Genomic DNA, 20,096 nt, shown 5'->3' with positions numbered 1-20,096 from the left:
AGTAACTCTTACATAAAAGAAAGGTATTTTCAGAACAATGAGAAACTATGTTTTATAGTCAAAATCAATAATAATGTGTCTTAGAGCCCATTATCTAAAAAACACAATGTTCAATTTGTGAAATAATAGCTGAAAACTAAATGCGAAGATCATTTTCGCTAAAAAATGGGCATTTTGCGCATAAAGAAACTAAATGAAAGTTGTTGTCAACGTTTTTACAATTAAATTTGCTAGTTAAAGCAAAAACTGAACTTAGATTATATATAAAAAATATTCAAACCGAAATCATATTGAAGCAGGTACTTACATACACTTTATTTAAAATTACTTTCCAAAAGAAAATTACATTGTTTATTTTACAAATAAGCAACAGAGATCGTATAAATCGTCTAATTTCGATTTGTTTTTACAAAATCAAATCTTAAAAAAATCAGATTTAGTACTATCAAGTGCTAGAGAAAGTACTGACATGCTCAGCTAAAAAATATGTGCATCTCATAATTTTTTTAGTTGGGTGCAAAAAATTGATAAAGAAAGATTCAAATCTAAAATTTTGTTAAATTAGCTCAAGAATCACCAATATCTAAAAGAAAAATGCATTGGCTCAAAAATAACAAGAAGTACTAAAAGAAGAAGAAATTCTATATAAAAGTTTGTATATTTAAATGCAAAAACGCTAACTGGTTTTCAAAAGTAAAAAGTGATATTAAGTTTTCAAAAACAAACATTTCAGTACTTGAAAGTAAAAAAGCATATATCGAAAATAAATTGTTTCAATCAGACACACACTATTCTCGAAGTCAGTTTATTCAAAAAAACAACAAAAAATATGATTTTTAAAGTCAGAAAGACTGTATTTTTAGAACAATCAAAAACAGTGTTTCAATTTAAAGTGAAAAGTATGCGATAAAAAAAAAATTGAAGAGAATCAGATTTCACTAAAATTCTATAAAAAAAAGTAAATAATTATATTCAATTTTCAAAAAGCATTGTTCACTGAGTCAGTTTATCCAGAAAAACTATGATATTTGCAATTAGAAAGAATGTACAGTAATTATATTCACGGAATATTACTCTATTTTATGATAAAAATAAAGATAACAAACACAAATTACATTACATTATCTATCTATAAGATAACTTGCCAGAAGAAAGAATGCGCACCCAAAATTCCAAGGTGAAGGTATATTAGTTGAAATTAAAGAAAATACAAAAAGAAATAAATGTCATATAAAATTTGGTCGACTTATATAAAAGAATATTCAAACGGCATATACAAAATAAATAGATGTTTTCAATCAAAAATACTGTTCAGTAAGTCAGTTAATGGAGAAAAACTACAGAAAATATGATGTTTGTAGTCAGAACCAGTGTAGACAAATGATTTTCAACAAAACTTACTTCATTTAATGATAAAAGGAAAGCAAGGATCATAAACTACAAAAGTAAACACAAGATCACATGCAAACAACACATCCAAACTAGATGCCAGTCCGAAATACTGTTCACCAATTGAGTTTATCGAGAAAAACTACAAAAAATAGGATGTTCGTGGCCAGAAAGAATGTACAATTATATTCAATGAATATTACCCTATTTTATGATAAGCATGAAGATAAGGAACACAAATTAACAAAGTAAATAAAAACATGGATACAGGACGTGTATCATCCTCAAGAAAATTATTTTCTAAACGATCAGAAACCTTGTTTTACAGTCAAAATCAAATAGAGTAAGTATGAATTAATTAGGTAAAGAATGCCATCTTTATTTCAGTATAATAACTGAAAAATGCGAGAATATGCTACATGGAAAGAAATTTTTTTATTGGTTTTCAGTAAACTCATCTTATTGCGAAAAAAAAACGTTTACTAAAAAATATGCATTTCACATTCTGATAATACCATTAAATTTAATGAAAAAAAAAAGAAAGTCCAAATTTGTCTTGAAAACAAAATAATGTTTATTTCCAATAAGAAACCTTGCTTTCAAGGGTCGATTTAAAAGAATAATCATCATCTCTCTTTTGTTTAATCATACAAGTAGTCATTTAGTACATAGTTATCATTAAATTAAAAAGTACATACCTTGATTCCACCGAAGAAAACAACTGTTTCCTTCTTCAAAGTGTAAAACGGAATTTCTACAAATAATTCTAAAATTCTATCGAAACAACTATCTACTCTTGATTCATAACAGCCAAAAGCTACTATTAAATGATTCTAATGTGTTATCCTTCATTAAAAGCATAAAAGAATAACAAATTCAACTCCAATTTGAATAATACTTCAAATGAGACCATTAATATTCATTCATGAACCAAATATTTGATTAATTTCGACAAATTTCTATTTACACATAATTAATTAATGCAATTATCATATCATCCAATTTTTATTTAGTTTTGTGAAACATTTAGATATAAATAAACACATTTTGAGGGAAGAAAACTAATAAACCTAATAAAAGAACCCTTTCCCTAATATTTTAAAATGGAACTATTAGATGTTTAAAATTCAATTACAGAACAAAACATTGGATAAAAAAAGACGAAATAAACATATGAAATGGAAAATGGCTTTCAATAATTTGAATTTTTTACATCGATATCAAAATATCCAATTGTCACTTTTTTTATATCTAATCTTTTTGCTGTTAAATTCGATAACTGAAGTCAATATTTCGAAGTTTTTATATTTTTTTGTTAATTATTAGTATATTAATCGAATGTGTTTCTAATGATAGGAACATTTCAAAACACGGACCAACTGTTCATTTCTTTCAATCTAATCTTTGTGAAATTTAAAACGCTAGTTTAAATTTTCATCTAGGATACTCGTTTTTAACGAGCACATAACTTTGCCGAGCAGTTAATATCATATTAGTGTTATTTCGAAATAGTTGAGCTTTAGCCAAATGTTTTCCAAAACAAACCGAAACTTATATCTTAAGGAAATTTCAGGTTGGCATTTAAAGAATCTCTATCGTTTTCCGCATCGCTAAGAAAAAGAAGGAGAAACGTTTTTCTGCCGCGAAAAGCATTCTACTTTCATTCCCGAAACTTGAAGGGAACAATCAATATATTGGCGAAAGGGATTTCCGCAGATGTTGTCAACCACCAAGATTTCTCCACTGTACCACATTTTTTAAATAAAATAGCAGCTGTTAGCACTGTAATCCACCAGAAAGGGAACATGTTAAACCTTTACACCACCAAAACAATACACATACATTGCGAATACCGAGTCGAGTACTGATCATCGTCTTCGTCTTTATCAGTTCTGTGTAACGGACCGCACGCATAGGGCGATATCATCGTACTGAATTCGACGGCGCGCTCACAAGAACTCTCGGCAGTATTCAGAGAGTCGATCGTGTTGAGCCGAGCGCCGAACAGGCCTTCGTCGAATTTCAGAGCCTACTGAAAGGGCACTATACACCAGACTGGGGTAATGGGACGGTAGCCAGGTCAAAATAGCATCTTTAAGCTGCAGGGTGGGCTCTCGCAGTGGCGGGGAAGGAAATACAAGAAACACATGTTTCTTCTGTGCGTGTTATATCGATGATTTTCGGTGGTGGTGATGGAATTTCTTGCGGGAGTGGATTCTTGGTTGCGTGAGGAAGTGATTTTGTGAAAAAATCGTTTGATTATTCCGAGGGAATCAATTTCATTTAGTAGATTTCATTAACCCAACCCCAACTATTTACGATATTGCATATATATCGTATTAAGCCATTTGCTCGTTGGGGAAGTTTAATCAATACTGCTAGAGAATTTAAATTGCTGCAGTATTTTATTTCAGAACTTTAAGTAGTTTTTGAAAGATTTTATAAAAATAATATGACCATACCGACATATTTCGAACAACATAGAATGCAAATAAGTTGTGTAATAAAAACGGTTCTATCAATTTTCAAACGGAGTACTCGATTTGGAAATGTATGATAGTTTTATGCTATTTGTCATAAAAAAATACTCAGAATGACCCCTAAGCGAGAAAAGTGTGAACCGTGTCCAATTACTAATATGCTTATTAGAATTATTATTTTTTTTTCACAGTTTTAAATTGTTGTTTTTTAAATGTTTTTAGGTTGAGAACATAGATGATGTACGTATAGGCCAGAATCGACAGTTTTTGAGATAAAAAAATAGTAACAGGATGGAACCCATTGTAAAAGGAAAAAAATATATCAAAAATTTAAGGAAAAATAATTTACGAGCGATCTGAGGTCGGGAAGAGGAAGGGGTGGGTTTTTAAGGGTAAAAAATGATTTAATGTGATTTGCGGCAAAACTAGAAGTCTGCTGGAAATAGATAAATGGCAAAGTAGTAGGTAATACAAAGATCTAAGTATAACTTTTTTATTTACACTTTTTTCACATAATGTCAAAATTTATGCCGAAAATTCAAATAACCGTGTTTTTGGTATCTCAATCACACTGTAGTTATTTTGAATTAAAACATTTATTTGTCCCCCAATGTTTATTTAATATCGAAAGAGCACTCTAATTTTCAGTCGAAAATTTTCAAACCAAAATATCTGCTGTTTTTTTAAAGTGTCGGGCTTTTTTATTTATTGAAATCTTTACTTTCTGATGGTGTCAAAAAAATTTACATTACTATTGTGAATTTTCTCAGAAAATGTAAAAAGATGAAAACAATTTTTTTTAATCGTTATGTAAAATTTTCAGTTATTTATTTTAAAATTTACAGTTTAACTATTCGAAAAAAAGAAAAACATGCGAAAATAGTTGGTTTTCTAAATAATAAACTGTAAAGATTTCAAATTCAATTTAATTCAGAAAGCAGTAACTGTTATACGACCCGGTATAAAATTTTAAATGTACGCAAAATATATTGTCGAATGTTGAGTACTCTGGTTCTTGGAATAGGATAAGCAAAATTTAAAAATGTTTATTTAATTCAATTCAAATTGTCTTGGGTAATCGTTTCTCTATTATATCTGATAAGTTCCTATTTACCGCTTTAAGAACTGGGTTTAAACTAAATATTTGTTTACAATAAAAATAATGGGAATGGCCCGCTAAGTTGAACACTTTTACCACGTGGTGGAATTTTTGCGATTAAAATTGCGTTGTGTGGGAATTGAGATTTAGTATCGACCAAGCTTTCAAACGGGACCGTAGTACGGCACTTTTTCTCCAGGTACTAAGAGCTTTGAGACCTTAGAAAAATTTCGAGTTTAGTCCATTGAAAGTTGAAATTGAAATGTCTTCTTCGCTTGCTTGCCAAAGTTTGGCAATGGATAAATTTATTTTTTTTTTTTGGTTTTTGATTGCTGAGAGACCTGTCACGATTTGGTTATTATTGGGAGAAGCAGTATTTATTGGGTACACGTAAACTCATCGCCAATTACCATAAATACCCTCGTACATAGTACAAACTCATCACCGCCATAAAAGTAGGGTTTTCAAAATAGACCCTAAGAGATTGGTAAACTGATCACTGGCCTACCTGCAGCCTGGATTAGGTATAGACCATAAAATCCCAGCAAAATGCTAGTTTTTGGTAATTTTACAGAATAATCCAAATCCAGATGTCTTAAAAAATGCAAGTGCAATTTATTGGTTTTTATTTGGGAATTCCACAAAATTCTATTGATAGCTACCTAAAATCATGCGAAAAGAAAAATTTCTCTTTATTTGTCCTTGTTTCTTCAACATGGATAGTGAACTGCTAATTTATTACGTCCTGAGATAACGCGGACAAAAATGATGGTTATCAATAATTTCAAATTTAAATTGATTGCGAAATACTCTAAAAAAAATCGAATTGCCTTTTGTGGACTTGTGCGACGAAAGGGTGTAAGGCTAAATGTCATACAACTGGTGAGTAGAAATGTTATACCGTTTTTGTTTAGTTGTTTCGCACTGGTTTTCGCGAATAATCCTGATCAAACAGAAAAAAATTAGTGTAATTAAGTTCTTTAAGTTAACTGTATAAGATGTTTCTTGTAGGCAAGGCATAATATTACTTACTTGCTGTAGATTACCTATTCTGATATTATATTTTGAGATTTCTAATTAAATTGTTAAAGTCACATTGTTATATGTAATATATATATATATATATATATATATATATATATATATATATATATATATATATATATATATATAAGTCTGCACCATATGTGAAACCTTTTTATTTTTAGTTCTATGAATTTTGTTATATAAAACAATTATGTTACATAAAAAGTTTTGAATGATCTAAAACCTAGAATATAATAATCAGATATACAATTTTTTTTAGTTGTATACGCGGTTTGTCAAAAAAAATGAATTGTGGATATTCTCAAGTCTTAATAAAATTCATGTTGTTTAACGAACTGCGTAAATGACTGAAGAATACTAGTATCTGATTCTGATGACTGAAATTCTAGATCATTCAGAACTAGAGAATAAATTTTTTGTCATAAAACTAAAAATAAAAAATTTTTCCATTGGTACCAACTTAATTGGACTCTTATACACATATACTGAAAGAGAGATAAACGCTTGTAGTCAACGCTGATCAGTTAGACTACAAACACAACTATATATTTGGGTGTGCAGCCGAAGATAGGACAAAGAAGTACTCTTTTTAAACTATCAAGCTTTCACAAATCTCTATTTGCATCATCAGGGTGCTACAATAAACAAAATTAGTACTAATTACAGAATAAAAATTATTTTGTATCTTACACTAATTGAGGTTAGTTGTCATGATGTTTATGAAATGAAATGAACAACTCATCTGACCCCTACAAATAATGGCGAAAACTAACCAAAAAATGTAAAAATATTGCTTTTAAAAGCACTCTAATTGTGGGATCGTTGTACAAGTCATTGAAAGATAAAGTACAGGAAGCTGTACTTAAGCATTTTGATACATTCTGTCATAATAAATGCATTGCTGATTACTTCAAATTTAAAAATTTCCGCCAATGATGCCATAAAATGTAAAGCTTTGCACGTGTAAAAAATTAGGTTTCCTTCAACTTCAATGCACTAATAGCACACTCAAGTTTTTAGCTATTCCTATTTTTCAGATATTTTATATTTACTAACTGTCCAAAATCGTGTATTATTTTCAAAATAGTCAAATAACGCCAAAACGGTAAGACTTAGACCGAATGTATGCTTAACAAATTATCTCGAGAATTCAATGAGAAATATGAAAATGAAAATCAAATAACGAAGTTGGGACTACTTCCGATTTAAACAAAAATAGCACATATTGACAAATATTTTCATTTTAAAGTTCATTATCGAAATCCTATGCAACTAAATTTTTAGATCTCAAAACCATTTAGATTGGCAGATACGTCTAATAGGCCACACCGTAAGACATATTAATATCTCAGTTAAATTTTAAAGCAACTTACTTAAAATAATTTATGAATTTATTAAATTATCACATAAACGAGAAGTATAACAGGTAAGAGGCAATCTTTCGCATTAGAAACCAGGCAAAAATTCCGGTGATGAGTTTACCTATCTGCGGTGATGAATTTACCAATCTCCAAAGGATGCCGGTGATCAGTTTACTATATCTTCGAAGGTCTAATAATTTTATGAGGGGCTATATAGTGATGAGTTCGTACACGTCCTATTTATTCTATTTAAAGAACCAGCAAGTCTACAGTGGAAGCAAGTTAAGTAAAACAAAGAATTTGCAGTAAGTTCTTTTTAACTTCCTTTCTATGTATACTGCAGATTAAATAACTATGATGCATATTTCAAAGATGGTGATATATACAGGGTTAAATGCCTGTTATCATTTATATTTTTCTTCAACCTTTTATGTACCCAGTTCATTGTACTTCATTGTTTCTTTTTTGTATACAGCAATAAATGTTGTATGTAGATTAAGAACTAAAAACTACATATATCATATTATAATATTGGCTCTGGTAAATTTACAATTTTAATTTTTTTAAATAAAATTCAATTTTAAGATCATTTTTAGAAAATGTTAACCAAGTCATTAAGAAAAAATTATATTAAATTTTCTGTAAAAATGTAAGTTAAAAGGTATTAATTTCTGATGGATATTTCTGTTTTTAAGATCTAAATTAATATGTCCAATTAAATCTATGTTGTAATTGCTAATAAATATGGCTTGTACGTTACAACTTGTATTGTTTTTAATTCCACTAACAATCTTCTTTGATCTTGAACCACGAATAAATATTTGCTAACCTGTTTGCTAAGCTAAAATACTAGGTAAGTATGATAAATGCTTTTTATTTCTCGAACTATTTATTTTGGTTATTGTTATTTGTATTTGTTTATATATATTTTGTTTTTGAGCTTTCTTTGTTCCTTACAAAAAAACAAACAAAAAAAGTTGCGCCCTATTTTTTGGCAAATTTTTACATCTTATTTTTTGTCTCATCATCTCCCTAATTTTTCTTCTTTTCATTTTTATTTTGTTTCTGAGCTAGTAAGAATGATCCAAAGAACCACGCTCGCATCCCTTTCGATTCTGAGCAACGTAGCCTTGTTCATTTTGTGTGTCTCAAACTATTGAACTAAAGTTGAATTTATATAAAAATTTTAATTATATTTATGTCATAGGTATCTTTTTTAAGAAATATATGGCTGGAGGGAATTTACCTGTGGTGACCCTTTTCTGTAGGGTCTTAAAATCTGACCGCCTGAGTGAACTAGTATAGGCCCTCCTAACCCCTTCCATGCTTTTTTAGGAAATACCTTTTCATGGGCTAAAATTTTCTGTATGGCATTTAGGTATCAAGTTTTCTTAAAATTGCAATAAATAGGCATCTACGCATATAATTTAAAAAAGCTACTACAACTTTCTCGAAATATTGTAGATGTCTTGCAAAGTATTAACATTTCGATTTGCAAATTTTTAGTTTATCAACGTAACATGAAATATTACGTTTTTCGAGTAATTAAAGTAATTTCTTAAAATTTAACATAATGATTAAAAATAAAATTTCAAATTAGAGTTTTTTCCTTTTTTTTGCATTTTCTGAGAAAACTCGCTTTAGTAATCTATTAATTTATATTTAAATGGGAATAAGCCACAATTAAAGGTTAAAATACGTTTATTGACGTTTCAATTTCCACTTCGGAAATCGTTCTCAAAATACAAATATTATTTATATTATCATATTTCATATTATCTCAAAATACAAATATTTTGAGAACGATTTCCGAAGTGGAAATTGAAACGTCAATAAACGTATTTTAACCTTTAATTGTGGCTTATTCCCATTTAAATATAAATTAATTTAAAATGCCACAAGAAAATAGCTTCAGAACAATATTAGTAATCTATATTTTTATACACCGTCAGAAAATAGAGCTTCCAACGAACAAAAAAAACACAATCTTTCTAAAAAACACATATTTTGACGTTAGAAAAATAAAAATTTTAAGTAAACAAAATTATAATATGTTTGGGACATAAAAATGTAAGTCCTCACAAAATTTGGCGAAAAAAATTTTTTTTGTGGAAGTTAAAAATAAAAAAACCGAAACCTAAGTTATTAGAATTTTTCGCATATTTCGAATTATCGGCACTGGTCTAGTATAATACATCGAATTTTGATTTTATTTGGGAGGAAATCAAGATTGAAGAAAAAGAAGAATATTTCTTGTTAACAATAATTTCTGTAACATTTCATGTTGTTTTTATTATTTTTTTGTTTAAGCAATCACTAAAATAGTTTCCGAACACATTTCAGGCTGCCCTAATTCCGATACACAGTAATTTTTCCGCCAATTTCCTTTAAGTACTAATGGCATTAGGAACAGGCAGAACATATGCCTTTTATGTGCGTGTTATTTTTGATATTTGGTGTTGGTGATGGAATTTCCTGCGGGACTGGATGGAATAGCTTGCGTGAGGAAGTGATTTGTGAAAAAATAATTTAATAGATTGACTTTCCTGAATTATTCAAAGATAATCAATATGGTAATTACTTTATCTGTATATATGTGTTGTTTCCATTTCGGTTGATTAACAAAGTAGAACGCTACGTTTAAGATATTTTATTTTTATACTTTTATTTTGCCTTACTTTATTCGTCGTTCTAATAACCTTGAAGACGGGATGTTTTTTCATATTTTCATTCTTCATTTTTCGGTTTTAGACGAGGCAACGAAGCACTAAGCCTACTAATTTTCCGCAGTAAGATAAATCGCTATCAAACTTTTTGCATTCGATTTGGGAAAGTGTGTAAACAAAATTCACGGTGGTAAAATGAAAATTGCATTTCTAAAGTATATAGATAATTAAAAATTTTCAGCTCAAACAATATCGACAGAAATGAGTTTAATTTTGTTATACGGGGGTTTTCGAGGTCTCTGAACACGAATATTATGACGACGATACTCCTCGAGCTGCCTGGTGCCCAAGGTGAACCTCATCTTCTAGAATTTTATGATATTTTCATTCGAAATCAGTCAAAAGTCATTACACGTGGGCTTTTAGGGTTGCTGAAGACGAATATTATGACGGCGATGGTCTCCAAGGTATATGGTGACCAGGGTAGACTGCGTCATCTGAAGTTTTCCTGAAGTTTTATGTTATTTCGTTACTTAAGACTTTTATGAATATGTGGAGCTTGAGAAAAAAGATTTGGTAAATGACTAGTGGGAAGCCAACAGTAAAGTTATGGTGCGAGTGGGAGAGAAAGTGCTAGGAAAAACATTTGGTAAAGGGCCTTCTAGAGACAAAGAAACTTGGTCGAATGATAAAGTGCAACAGAAGGTTACAGAGAGGAAAGAGGTATGACAGGCCTAAAAGAAAGAAAGATAAGGATATATACAAGGTAAGCAAAGAGGGAAGCAAAGCACGCTGTAGCTACTGCTAAGGAAAGATCACTGCACAGCTGATGGAGAGTTGGAAATACCAGGGAATGAAAAGGTTATACAACATTTCTAAAGCAAGGGACAAATCATCAAAAGACTTGACCAACGTGCGGCAGATTTAGAGTGCGAATGAAAGAGTGTTAAGAACCGATGTTGAAATAAAGCAAAGCCGATATAAGTACTTTAGAAAGTAGCTAAATGAAAAACACCAGAGAAGAGAAAGAGGATGAGGGATCAGAAATGAGAATGTAATACCGGAGATAACGAGAGATGAAGTTAAATAGGATGAAGAATGGTAACGCATTAGGACTGATTTAATACTTGTGGAGATTTGGAAGGCTCTAGGAGAGAAAGGGGTTAGTATTTGGTGGCAAATAATGAGTAGGATATATGAGGAAGAAAGAATGCCAAATTTATGAAGAGAAAGTGTGATGGTATCATTGTATAAAGATAATGGGGACATTCCGGACTGTAAGAACTATAGAAGGATAACGTTAATCCTGCACACAATGAAAATTTTGGGAGAGAACTGCAGAGCGAAGGCTAAGGTACCTAAGAAGGCTAAACAGTTTCTAGACAAGATTTATGGAGATGTATTAGATAGAAATTGGTTTCTGAGAAGTACGTATGGCTCGAAAGATACGTTTGAGTGAGCGTACACCAAAGTAAGGACTGCTGTCAGATTGACCGAAACTTTTGTTACGGATGTACTGACAGAAAAAGTAAGGGAGGGCTCCTTAGTCAAGTGATCGAGTGCTCTTTGTTGAAGATGTCTTGTTAGTAGAGGAGAGAAAAGACATGTTAGGGTTAGTAGGTCGAAAACGAAGTATATATGATGGTTAGGAGGAAGGGGAATGGTTGGGAACTGGAGATATTATAGCATTGCATGTAGAAAAACTAGGTCGAGTAGGAGAATCTAAATATCTTGGCTCCTACACAACGGAAATTGGAACACTAAATCGAGAAATTTCGCACAGATTACAGGCTGCTCTTTCTCACAGAATTTTCACATGCCAAATTGCAAACCAAGCCATCCTTTTTTACTTCGACATTTTTTATATAAAAAATGGTGACATTCATAATAATTTGAAATAGAGCGAGAAGAAAAGAACATACGTTACCTATGTATCTTGGAGGATATCTGTGTACTAGTACGTGTAAGAAGCACGTGTTAAAGTAAATGACGGGAGCTGCCAACTTGGAGACTTTAATATGTATCATCTAACACGTAATCAGTGTGAAAAAAATGATATTTATGTAAAATGTAAAACATTTTTGGTCGCATTCAGGAACTCATCGAAAACTCCAGGGACTCGCCTTCGGGGGCATTCTTCAACAATATGACAGACTGTCTGTCATTGCGCACCACACTCACACTCAGGTGTAAGGGCTTTTCCCCATTTATATAAGCTTTCAGCACATCTACCGCTGCTTGTTCTTATTCTGATTAGCATTGTCCATGTATTGCGGTCAGTTCAAAGCCTGGCGGTTTCTGATCGATACAGGCCATTTAGTGTGCTTCCTGTGGTGAGTTAGTACGTTAGTGAGTTAGTTAGTAGTTAGTGAGTTAGTGCGTTAGTGAAATGTTTCTGATGTAAGAAGTTGGCTTTTAACAATGAAGGATATCTAAAGCGCAGTCTGTTTATTTCGATATCAAGATTATCATGGTGGATGGGTAGTTGATGGTTAGCCTCGATTTTTCGATATTCTCTGAGAAGAGAATGACTTCTTCGCAGTTTCAGCGGTGGAATGTGACTCAGAATGGGAAGCCAATAGTTCGGTATGGGTCTAATTGTTCCTACGATCATTCGCATTGCCTGGTTTAATTAGGTGGCAATAATCTTCGTGTGTTTGCTATTAAGCCATACCGGGGAAGCATATTCAGCCGCCGAGTATACAAGTCCGAGACCGGAAGATCTGAGTACGGAGGCTGAGGACCCCCATGTGGTGCCAGATAGCTTTTGGACTATATTATTTCGCGTTTTCAGTTTTGCTGCCATTCTTTGTAGGTGTTTTTTAAAACTTAATGTTGTGTCCAGAGTCACTCCAAGATATTTTGGTGTTGCTGTTTTCAAAATGAACGAAGAGTTTTTTGTTGGCTTCGGCATTATTTAGATGGCAACACACTTCGGTTTTCGTTACACTGAGCCGTAGCCTCCATTTGCGAAAGTATTCTTCCATAACGCCAAGGTCATCCGTTAGTATTATTTCTGTAATATCCATGTTTGCTGCAATGGCCAAGTCGTCAGCTTAGCCAAATTTCTGCGAAGATATCCCAGGTAGGTCCGCAATGTATAAATTAAACAGTAAGAGTACCAAAACAGATTCCTGTGGCAGTCCATTGCTGAGCTTCATTTAGACACTGTTAAAGTTGCCCAATAAAAAGGTGGGTGAGCATGCTATAGATGAGTTTATTTATCTTTTTTTGACACGAAATGGCACGGATTAGTTTGCAGATTAGTCCTTGTCTCGAGACAGTATCGTATGCAGCTGATAGGTCAATGAAAGCAACGGATGTTTTTTGCTTTCTTTGAAAACCTGCTTCAATATGTGTTGTTAGGGAGAGGATCTGAACTGAGCAGCTGTGGTTAGATCTGAACCCAGCTTGCTAAATAGGTATCAATTCAAATATGTTACTACTAATTCTGTTGTAGATTAAGCGTTCCAACAGTTTATAGACACAGCTGAGCAGTGCAATCGAAAAACCTCCAAGTAATGATTTTCGAATGATTTTAAATAACAATAACATAAAAGTACAAGAGACAAGTCCACCAGGTAGCTCTAGGATGATCGTCGTTATTATACTTGTATTCAGGGACCTCACAAACCCTAAAGTAATAAAATTGAACTTATTCCTGTTGACATTTTTTCCGAGTTGCAAATTTTTCATTTTCTACGCAATTTGGAAATGCATTTTCCTTATTCACAAAATGCAATTTTCATTTTACGACCACAACTTGTGTTTACAAACTTTCCTGACACTTTCCCGAATGCAAAAAGTTGCACAGAGATTCGTTTTACTGTGGAAAATTGGCAAGTTTAGTGCTTTTTAGTCATCATTGCCTTGCCTATTTATGTTTAAGTATCTTTTTTTCTATTCAAATTTAGGCTACTCTGATGTTGTATACTTTGTCGGTTTTTATTCACTTCTGTCAAACGATACTGTCCAACTTTTTTTTTTGAAATTCATAATTAACCAAGTTATTGACAAACAATCTTTCTTTTACCAACAAAATTATTTGTTTCATTACTTATTTTTGTAGTGAATATGTTGATAAGTTCCTAAAACATTATCAAACTTGGTCAAGTTAATGTTTAGTTTTCTCTTGATTATTTGCATTAGAATGCAATAGGAAATTACTTTATCTAAACTAAAAGATAACCATATTCCTGTTACAATATTTAACTTTTTATTTACTGATATTGTCAGTTGTTTGTTCGAGTTGGCCAGTTGTTTATCTAAAAATTAAGTTTTATTACGATTTAATTTGAAACAGTTGCCGAAATAATAAAATCATAAAGGAGTCAAGGAACTATCCTAATTAAAAAAAAGGAATAACTCAAACATGCTAGAACTAGAAATAGAAATAACTGCTTGTACGAGAGGAAAAAATTATTATGGATAGAGGACAAAAATTCCGATTATGGAAAATATACGTTAAGAATTATTTCAAGACCGAACACAAGCAATTTCTTCGATGAAATATGTAAACAGGCATCCGGGATTACTAAAGCCGGCGTTATTTTTGCAAAAAAAATCGATGAAAACCAATAAATCTCCTTGTTCGTATTAAATACCAAGCGAGATTTTAAAGCTGACCTATGACAAAATCTGGATATTTTGGTGGATATCATTAAATGATTACCTAAGAGCTCAAACCTCACTCTTTTATATTTTTTTTCTGTAGTATTACTTCAAAAATAAATTATATATAACGCTAGCTAGGCAATTCTGATGACTTCAAAGATAGAATATGTCCAGAAATACAAAATACTGAAGTTTTAGACAAAATTAGGTACACTTTGATATTTTGACTGATGTGTCAAAGAAAGATTCCAAAGAACAAGGATGCATTATACGCACAAACTTACTATTATCTGCTCAGGTGTAGTGTACATTTCGGTCCAAAAAATTTGTAAAGTTAAAAAAATATGTAATGGCCAAGTCTTGATAGATGAGCTGTATTTTTGGTATACTGTTCGTAAAAGATGTATTTTATCGACTTAAAACCATTCTATCATTTCGTATTTTCTCTCATATTGGAAAAAAATTTTACCTACACATTGTAATATGTAACATCATCTATAATTAAGACCCTTACTGATGTTAAAATAAAAATAGAACGTACTGGAAAGAACAAAACAAATTTAATTAGAATGATTAAATCAATTCTAGAACAAGCGTAGAAGAGTTTTATAGAAACCTTCACTGATCTTTTCATTCCAATTTTTTATGTATGTATCTTCTTCTTCTTATGGTGCCCTGTACAATTAGTGGATGTTGGCGACAATTCTGGCATACTCCATTCGGTCTTGTGTGGCTCTAAAAAGTGTATGGACAATCCAATGTTTGTCCAATCTCTTATGTTTTTAAGACATGAGAATTTCTTTCTTCGGATGCCCCGTTTTCCTTCTATCTTCCCTTTCGTAATAAGCTTTAAGAACTGTTACTTGGAATTTCGAAATATATGACCCCGATAAGCAGTTGTTCTTCTTTTTATAATTGGCAGTAATTCTCGTTCTCTGCCCATTCGATTTAATACTTCGACATTTGTTATGTCATCTGTCCAAGGAATTTTAAGTAGTCTTCTAAATACCCACATTTCAAAGGCCTCCAATCGGTTCATCACATTGGCCTTTATGGTCCAGGTTTCTACACCATGTAGCAGTATGGAGTAAACGTAAAATTTTACAAAGCTTTACATTTACTCTACTGCTATATACATATGTATCAGATAAATGAAATTCCAGCATTACCGGCTTTAAGCCCATCTGAAAGAGGTGAAAGGTGTCTACATACACGTAATAATATCCATGTCACGTGGATACTCTCAATAAATGTCAAGTAATGTTGAAGTTAAGACACCTACATGGCACTAGAAAATGCTACCAACGATGATCTGGGTGAAGGCGAATATCCACTGCATTAAATCTGGACCATATTGGCTACAGTACGGTATTGACTATTGTATATAGTGTCCTTGGATCTCCAGTTTGGGAGTTAGGCATAGGTTCAACAACTCTAAAGAAACATATGTTAAGAAAGCTAAAGATGAAACATATATTGTTGGCAAACGAAAATATAATTTGGATAATGGAATATGAAGATAATTAGATCATATTCCTAGCGATGAGATGCTCCCAGACAGTTATTGGCAAACGAAAATATAAGTTGGATAATGGAATATGAAGATAATTAGATCATATTCCTAGCAATGAGATGCTCTCAGACATAAAATATAATAAGATACCCTTCTTCTTTTTAAGGTGCCTTCTCCATTACTGAAGGTTGGCTATAACTACAGCAAATTGCTCTCTATCTTGAGCTGTTCTTAGTATCGAATGTGTCCATGCCTGTCCAGTCTCTTACATTCTTCAACCAGGGGCATTTTCTTCTTTCTGGACCTCTTCTTTCTTCCACTTTCCCTTCCATTATAAGTTGTATTTTTCTCCTCTGTAAATATGTGCTAGATAACTCGTTTTTCTGTTTTTTACAATATTAAGGAGTTCTCTCTCAATACACATTCTTCTTAGCACCTCGTTGTTGGTCACGTGCTCTGTCCAAGAGATCTTCAGCATCCTTCGAAAAACCCACATCTCAAAGGCTTCTATACGCCTCATACTTGTAATTCCGAGAGTCCATGTTTCCACTCCTTATAGCAATATGGAATAAATAAACGTTTTTACAAATTGGTATCGGATATCCAACGATAACGTAGAGTTTATTAGGAATTTTTTCATTGGTTGAAATGCGGACCTAGCATATTCTATACGAGCACGTATTTCGACCTCGTGGTCAAGATCGTTTGTTATCCAGCAACAAAGATACTGGAATCTTTGTATTGGTTCTATATGTTTGATATAGATACAAATATTAATGTCGATATTTGGTGCACGTGTAACAGCCATTACTTTTGTTATATTTGTGTTTATATTTAGTCCCAAGCTATCTCCCTCTCTGGTTATGACATTCAAAAGTCGTTGTAAACCCTCAGCACTGTCCGCAATAATGACGGTGTCGTCTGCGTATCTTAAGTTGTTTACGTATTCCCCGTTGATTTTTATTCCTTCTTTAATATTTTCGAGGGCATTTTGCAAGATCTTTTCGGAATATATATGGAATAACAGTGGAGAAAGTACACAGCCTTGACGAACTCTTCTTTTTATTGGCATTTCTGCTGTCAGACGATTGTCTATTTTGATCGACGCCATTTGATCCCAATATAGTTTTTTAATAAGTGCTACAGTGTTATGGTCTATACCATGTTGTGTTAGGGTTTCTATGAGTTCTGTGTGTTTTACTCGATCAAACGCTTTTTCGTAGTCGATAAAACAGAGTTTGTATAGTTGTGATTGTTGTTTTGAAGGTGTGCCAAATACTTTCTATTGTTTCTTCTGCTTCCGCGGGTGCTTCATTGAACTTTTCTTTGAGTGTATCATTAGATAAGATACCCACTATACAAAAAATATGATGGAAAGGGACAGGAATTCCCCAGAAGAACTTGAACATCTTATACCACAGCTGTCATTTTACACATCACATCTTTGGTGTAGGCATTCTAGGGACCAAATGAATCGGTTACTTTGTAAAATAATTTGAAGCCACAGATCTTAGAATATGTTTATTAGGAATACGTGGAACACTTTTTGATTACATCCTCAGAATCGCATCGAGGATTAAGGAGATATAGAAAAAGAAGAATTTTTGATAAACTGGAACAAGCATATGGCAATGTTTCAATAACAATGTTAATATGATTATTATGAAAGAGAAGATAAGATATGACGGGAAGGGATGTACATACCAATCTCAGGATCTTATGGCATAGATCAAGAAAGTAACGATAATAAAACAAAATACACTTCTGAAACATTTTTTGGGGCATTTCTATATTATCTACTACATTTAAAAAGAATTAACTACAATTTTAATAAAAAATACATATTTGGAGACGAATTTCCGAAGTGGAATTCGAAATGTTAAATATATCGTATTTTCAATTAAAATTGAGGTTAATTCCACTAAACATTGTAGAAAATGAAATCAAATTTGTAAAGTTCACGTCATCTTTAAACTTCTAGCATATGCTTACACATAAAGTGTCGTTGACAATCCAAGTCAACAGACCCAAAATCAGATTTTAACGTTATAAACGTCACTTGTTTGTTATTTTTCTTTAAATAATTAATTTTATTGCAATTACTTTTGATTTTACTTGTTTGCTAACTTTCTGTTTTGTTTTTTTAACTTATTATCAACTAAATACTCTGTTTATTCGTTATTCTTCAATTTTAATTTCCACTTGTTTCGATTCTTTCCCCGTATTTATTCCATAGACATATATAAAATCTCTATGCTCAGGAAAACTCAAGATCTGTGTGAAATTACAATAAATCTACACATTCAGCCTACATACAAGCCAGCATCTGAAGCCGACAACCCCACTAACTACATTCAACAAGTATTTATGTCCAACTATTATCCATCCAACTGTACAACCTCCAGCCAACTACATGAAGCCATAAGTGGTACTGCCATAAGTACCATTTTTAAATTTTGTATGGCTTTAGGAAGATGCTAACAAGTTAGATATGTAAAATAGTTGAACAGGAAAATAAGAAGATTCCTACATGCTGCTATATTTCTTGCTGAAGATGAAATGCAAAGGTGATGTCTTGAAGTCAGTACATGTCGACCATTATATGTATCTTATAATACAGATCTGTGTTCTATTTCAGTTAATCTAAATATCTTTTTCTCTCCCCATCACGCGATTATGTCTGAAATTTGACCCGCCTATAATCTAATGGTCGACGTATAGGTACCAACTGATCTTGGGCGTTTTTCTTTCTGTCACATAAAATTCAAAGAAAATAAGGACATTTATTATTATTATACAGATTGAGCCACCCGAGGATTCACATTGTTTCTTTGAGCAGTATTTGTTTTTACGATTGCTATATCGCTAACCTTGCCAATCACTTTTTACATTTTATTTGTGCTTGGGACCGCTGTGGTAACCACAGAACTACTCGATCCACCCCGCAATTACCCCAGAAAGACAATAGAACAAGTGATTAAATATCTACGCATCACACTATATCGCTACGTTAAGGTCGAAACAGAAGTGGAAAATCAAGTGAATAGAGCAAACAGAACCGCAGGTAAATAATATGGAGAAATAAAAATATTGGGAAAGAAATGAAAGAATTTTCAAACAGTTAATCTGACACAAAGAGGACAAAAAGAAAGCTAGAAACAGTAGTAATGACAACTCTTAGAAAAATCGGTAAGACACTATGGAACAGAGCTAGAAGAACAGATAAACGACGGAGGTGCAAGGTAAAGAACATCAAGGACTAGGTAAGAAATAAAAAAGATTTATCTGTACGGCTCACACTCCCATAAAGGGAAAAATTCACTTATCACAGATACATATGGTATCAAAAGGATTGAGTTCTGGTGAGACTTTCGTATTATCGATACCTAGGTGAGTTGGTACGTCGGTGTATCCCCCAAAAATTTTTCTGTACGTTGAAAGTATCGCTTTCTGCATAGTCTTATAAACATAATTATTCAGACTCAGTTGTTTTATGTTCTCTAAGGAGGTTCGTCGGAATGACTCCAGTAGTAGAGAGAATAATAGGTCTCGTCTGAGTAATTTCCATTCTCCACTGCATACTTATTTATATTTCCAGATCTATTATGAATCGATTAAATATTCTAATCCAAATGATAAGAAACACTGCAGAAGAAGAGTTTTTATTTTAAAACTGTTCATTTATGCCCTTTTTCTAAAATTTTCGATGAAATCTGGATTATGAAAATTAATAAAAAAGTATTTTACATTTTTAGAAAATTTATGATCGTTGTAAGCTGCAGCAATGGCGTACATAATATAAGCAAACATTTTCGTGTTCGTTCTCACCTTATTTTTAGCATTTTCCACTTAAAACACCAATTAAAACAAATACCGCTAACTATAATGTAAATAAAATTAAAGCAAACTTTTCTGCAAACAAGACTC

The 20,096-nt window shown here is 32.1% G+C and overlaps 1 protein-coding gene across 7 annotated transcripts in view; it reads right to left on the bottom strand.

Moving 5' to 3' along the window:
- Nucleotides 1–3,427, bottom strand: part of Ten-m (teneurin transmembrane protein Ten-m) — a 183,309-nt gene extending 179,882 nt beyond the window's left edge. For 3 of the 7 annotated variants that reach the window (XM_072538336.1, XM_072538339.1, XM_072538340.1), the window contains exon 1: nt 3,232–3,426. In XM_072538336.1, coding sequence (XP_072394437.1) covers nt 3,232–3,316 — 85 coding nt within the window. In that variant the 5' untranslated portion in view covers nt 3,317–3,426. Of the gene's footprint in view, nt 1–3,231 lie in introns of all 7 variants that reach the window. The other 4 variants (XM_072538337.1, XM_072538338.1, XM_072538344.1 and 1 more) reach the window with 2 other exon arrangements.
- Nucleotides 3,428–20,096: the final 16,669 nt, after the last annotated feature.

This window comes from Diabrotica undecimpunctata, chromosome 7 (assembly GCF_040954645.1).
Source record: "Diabrotica undecimpunctata isolate CICGRU chromosome 7, icDiaUnde3, whole genome shotgun sequence".
Classification (NCBI taxonomy): domain Eukaryota; kingdom Metazoa; phylum Arthropoda; class Insecta; order Coleoptera; family Chrysomelidae; genus Diabrotica; species Diabrotica undecimpunctata.
This window is presented reverse-complemented; position numbering and strand designations above follow the sequence as displayed.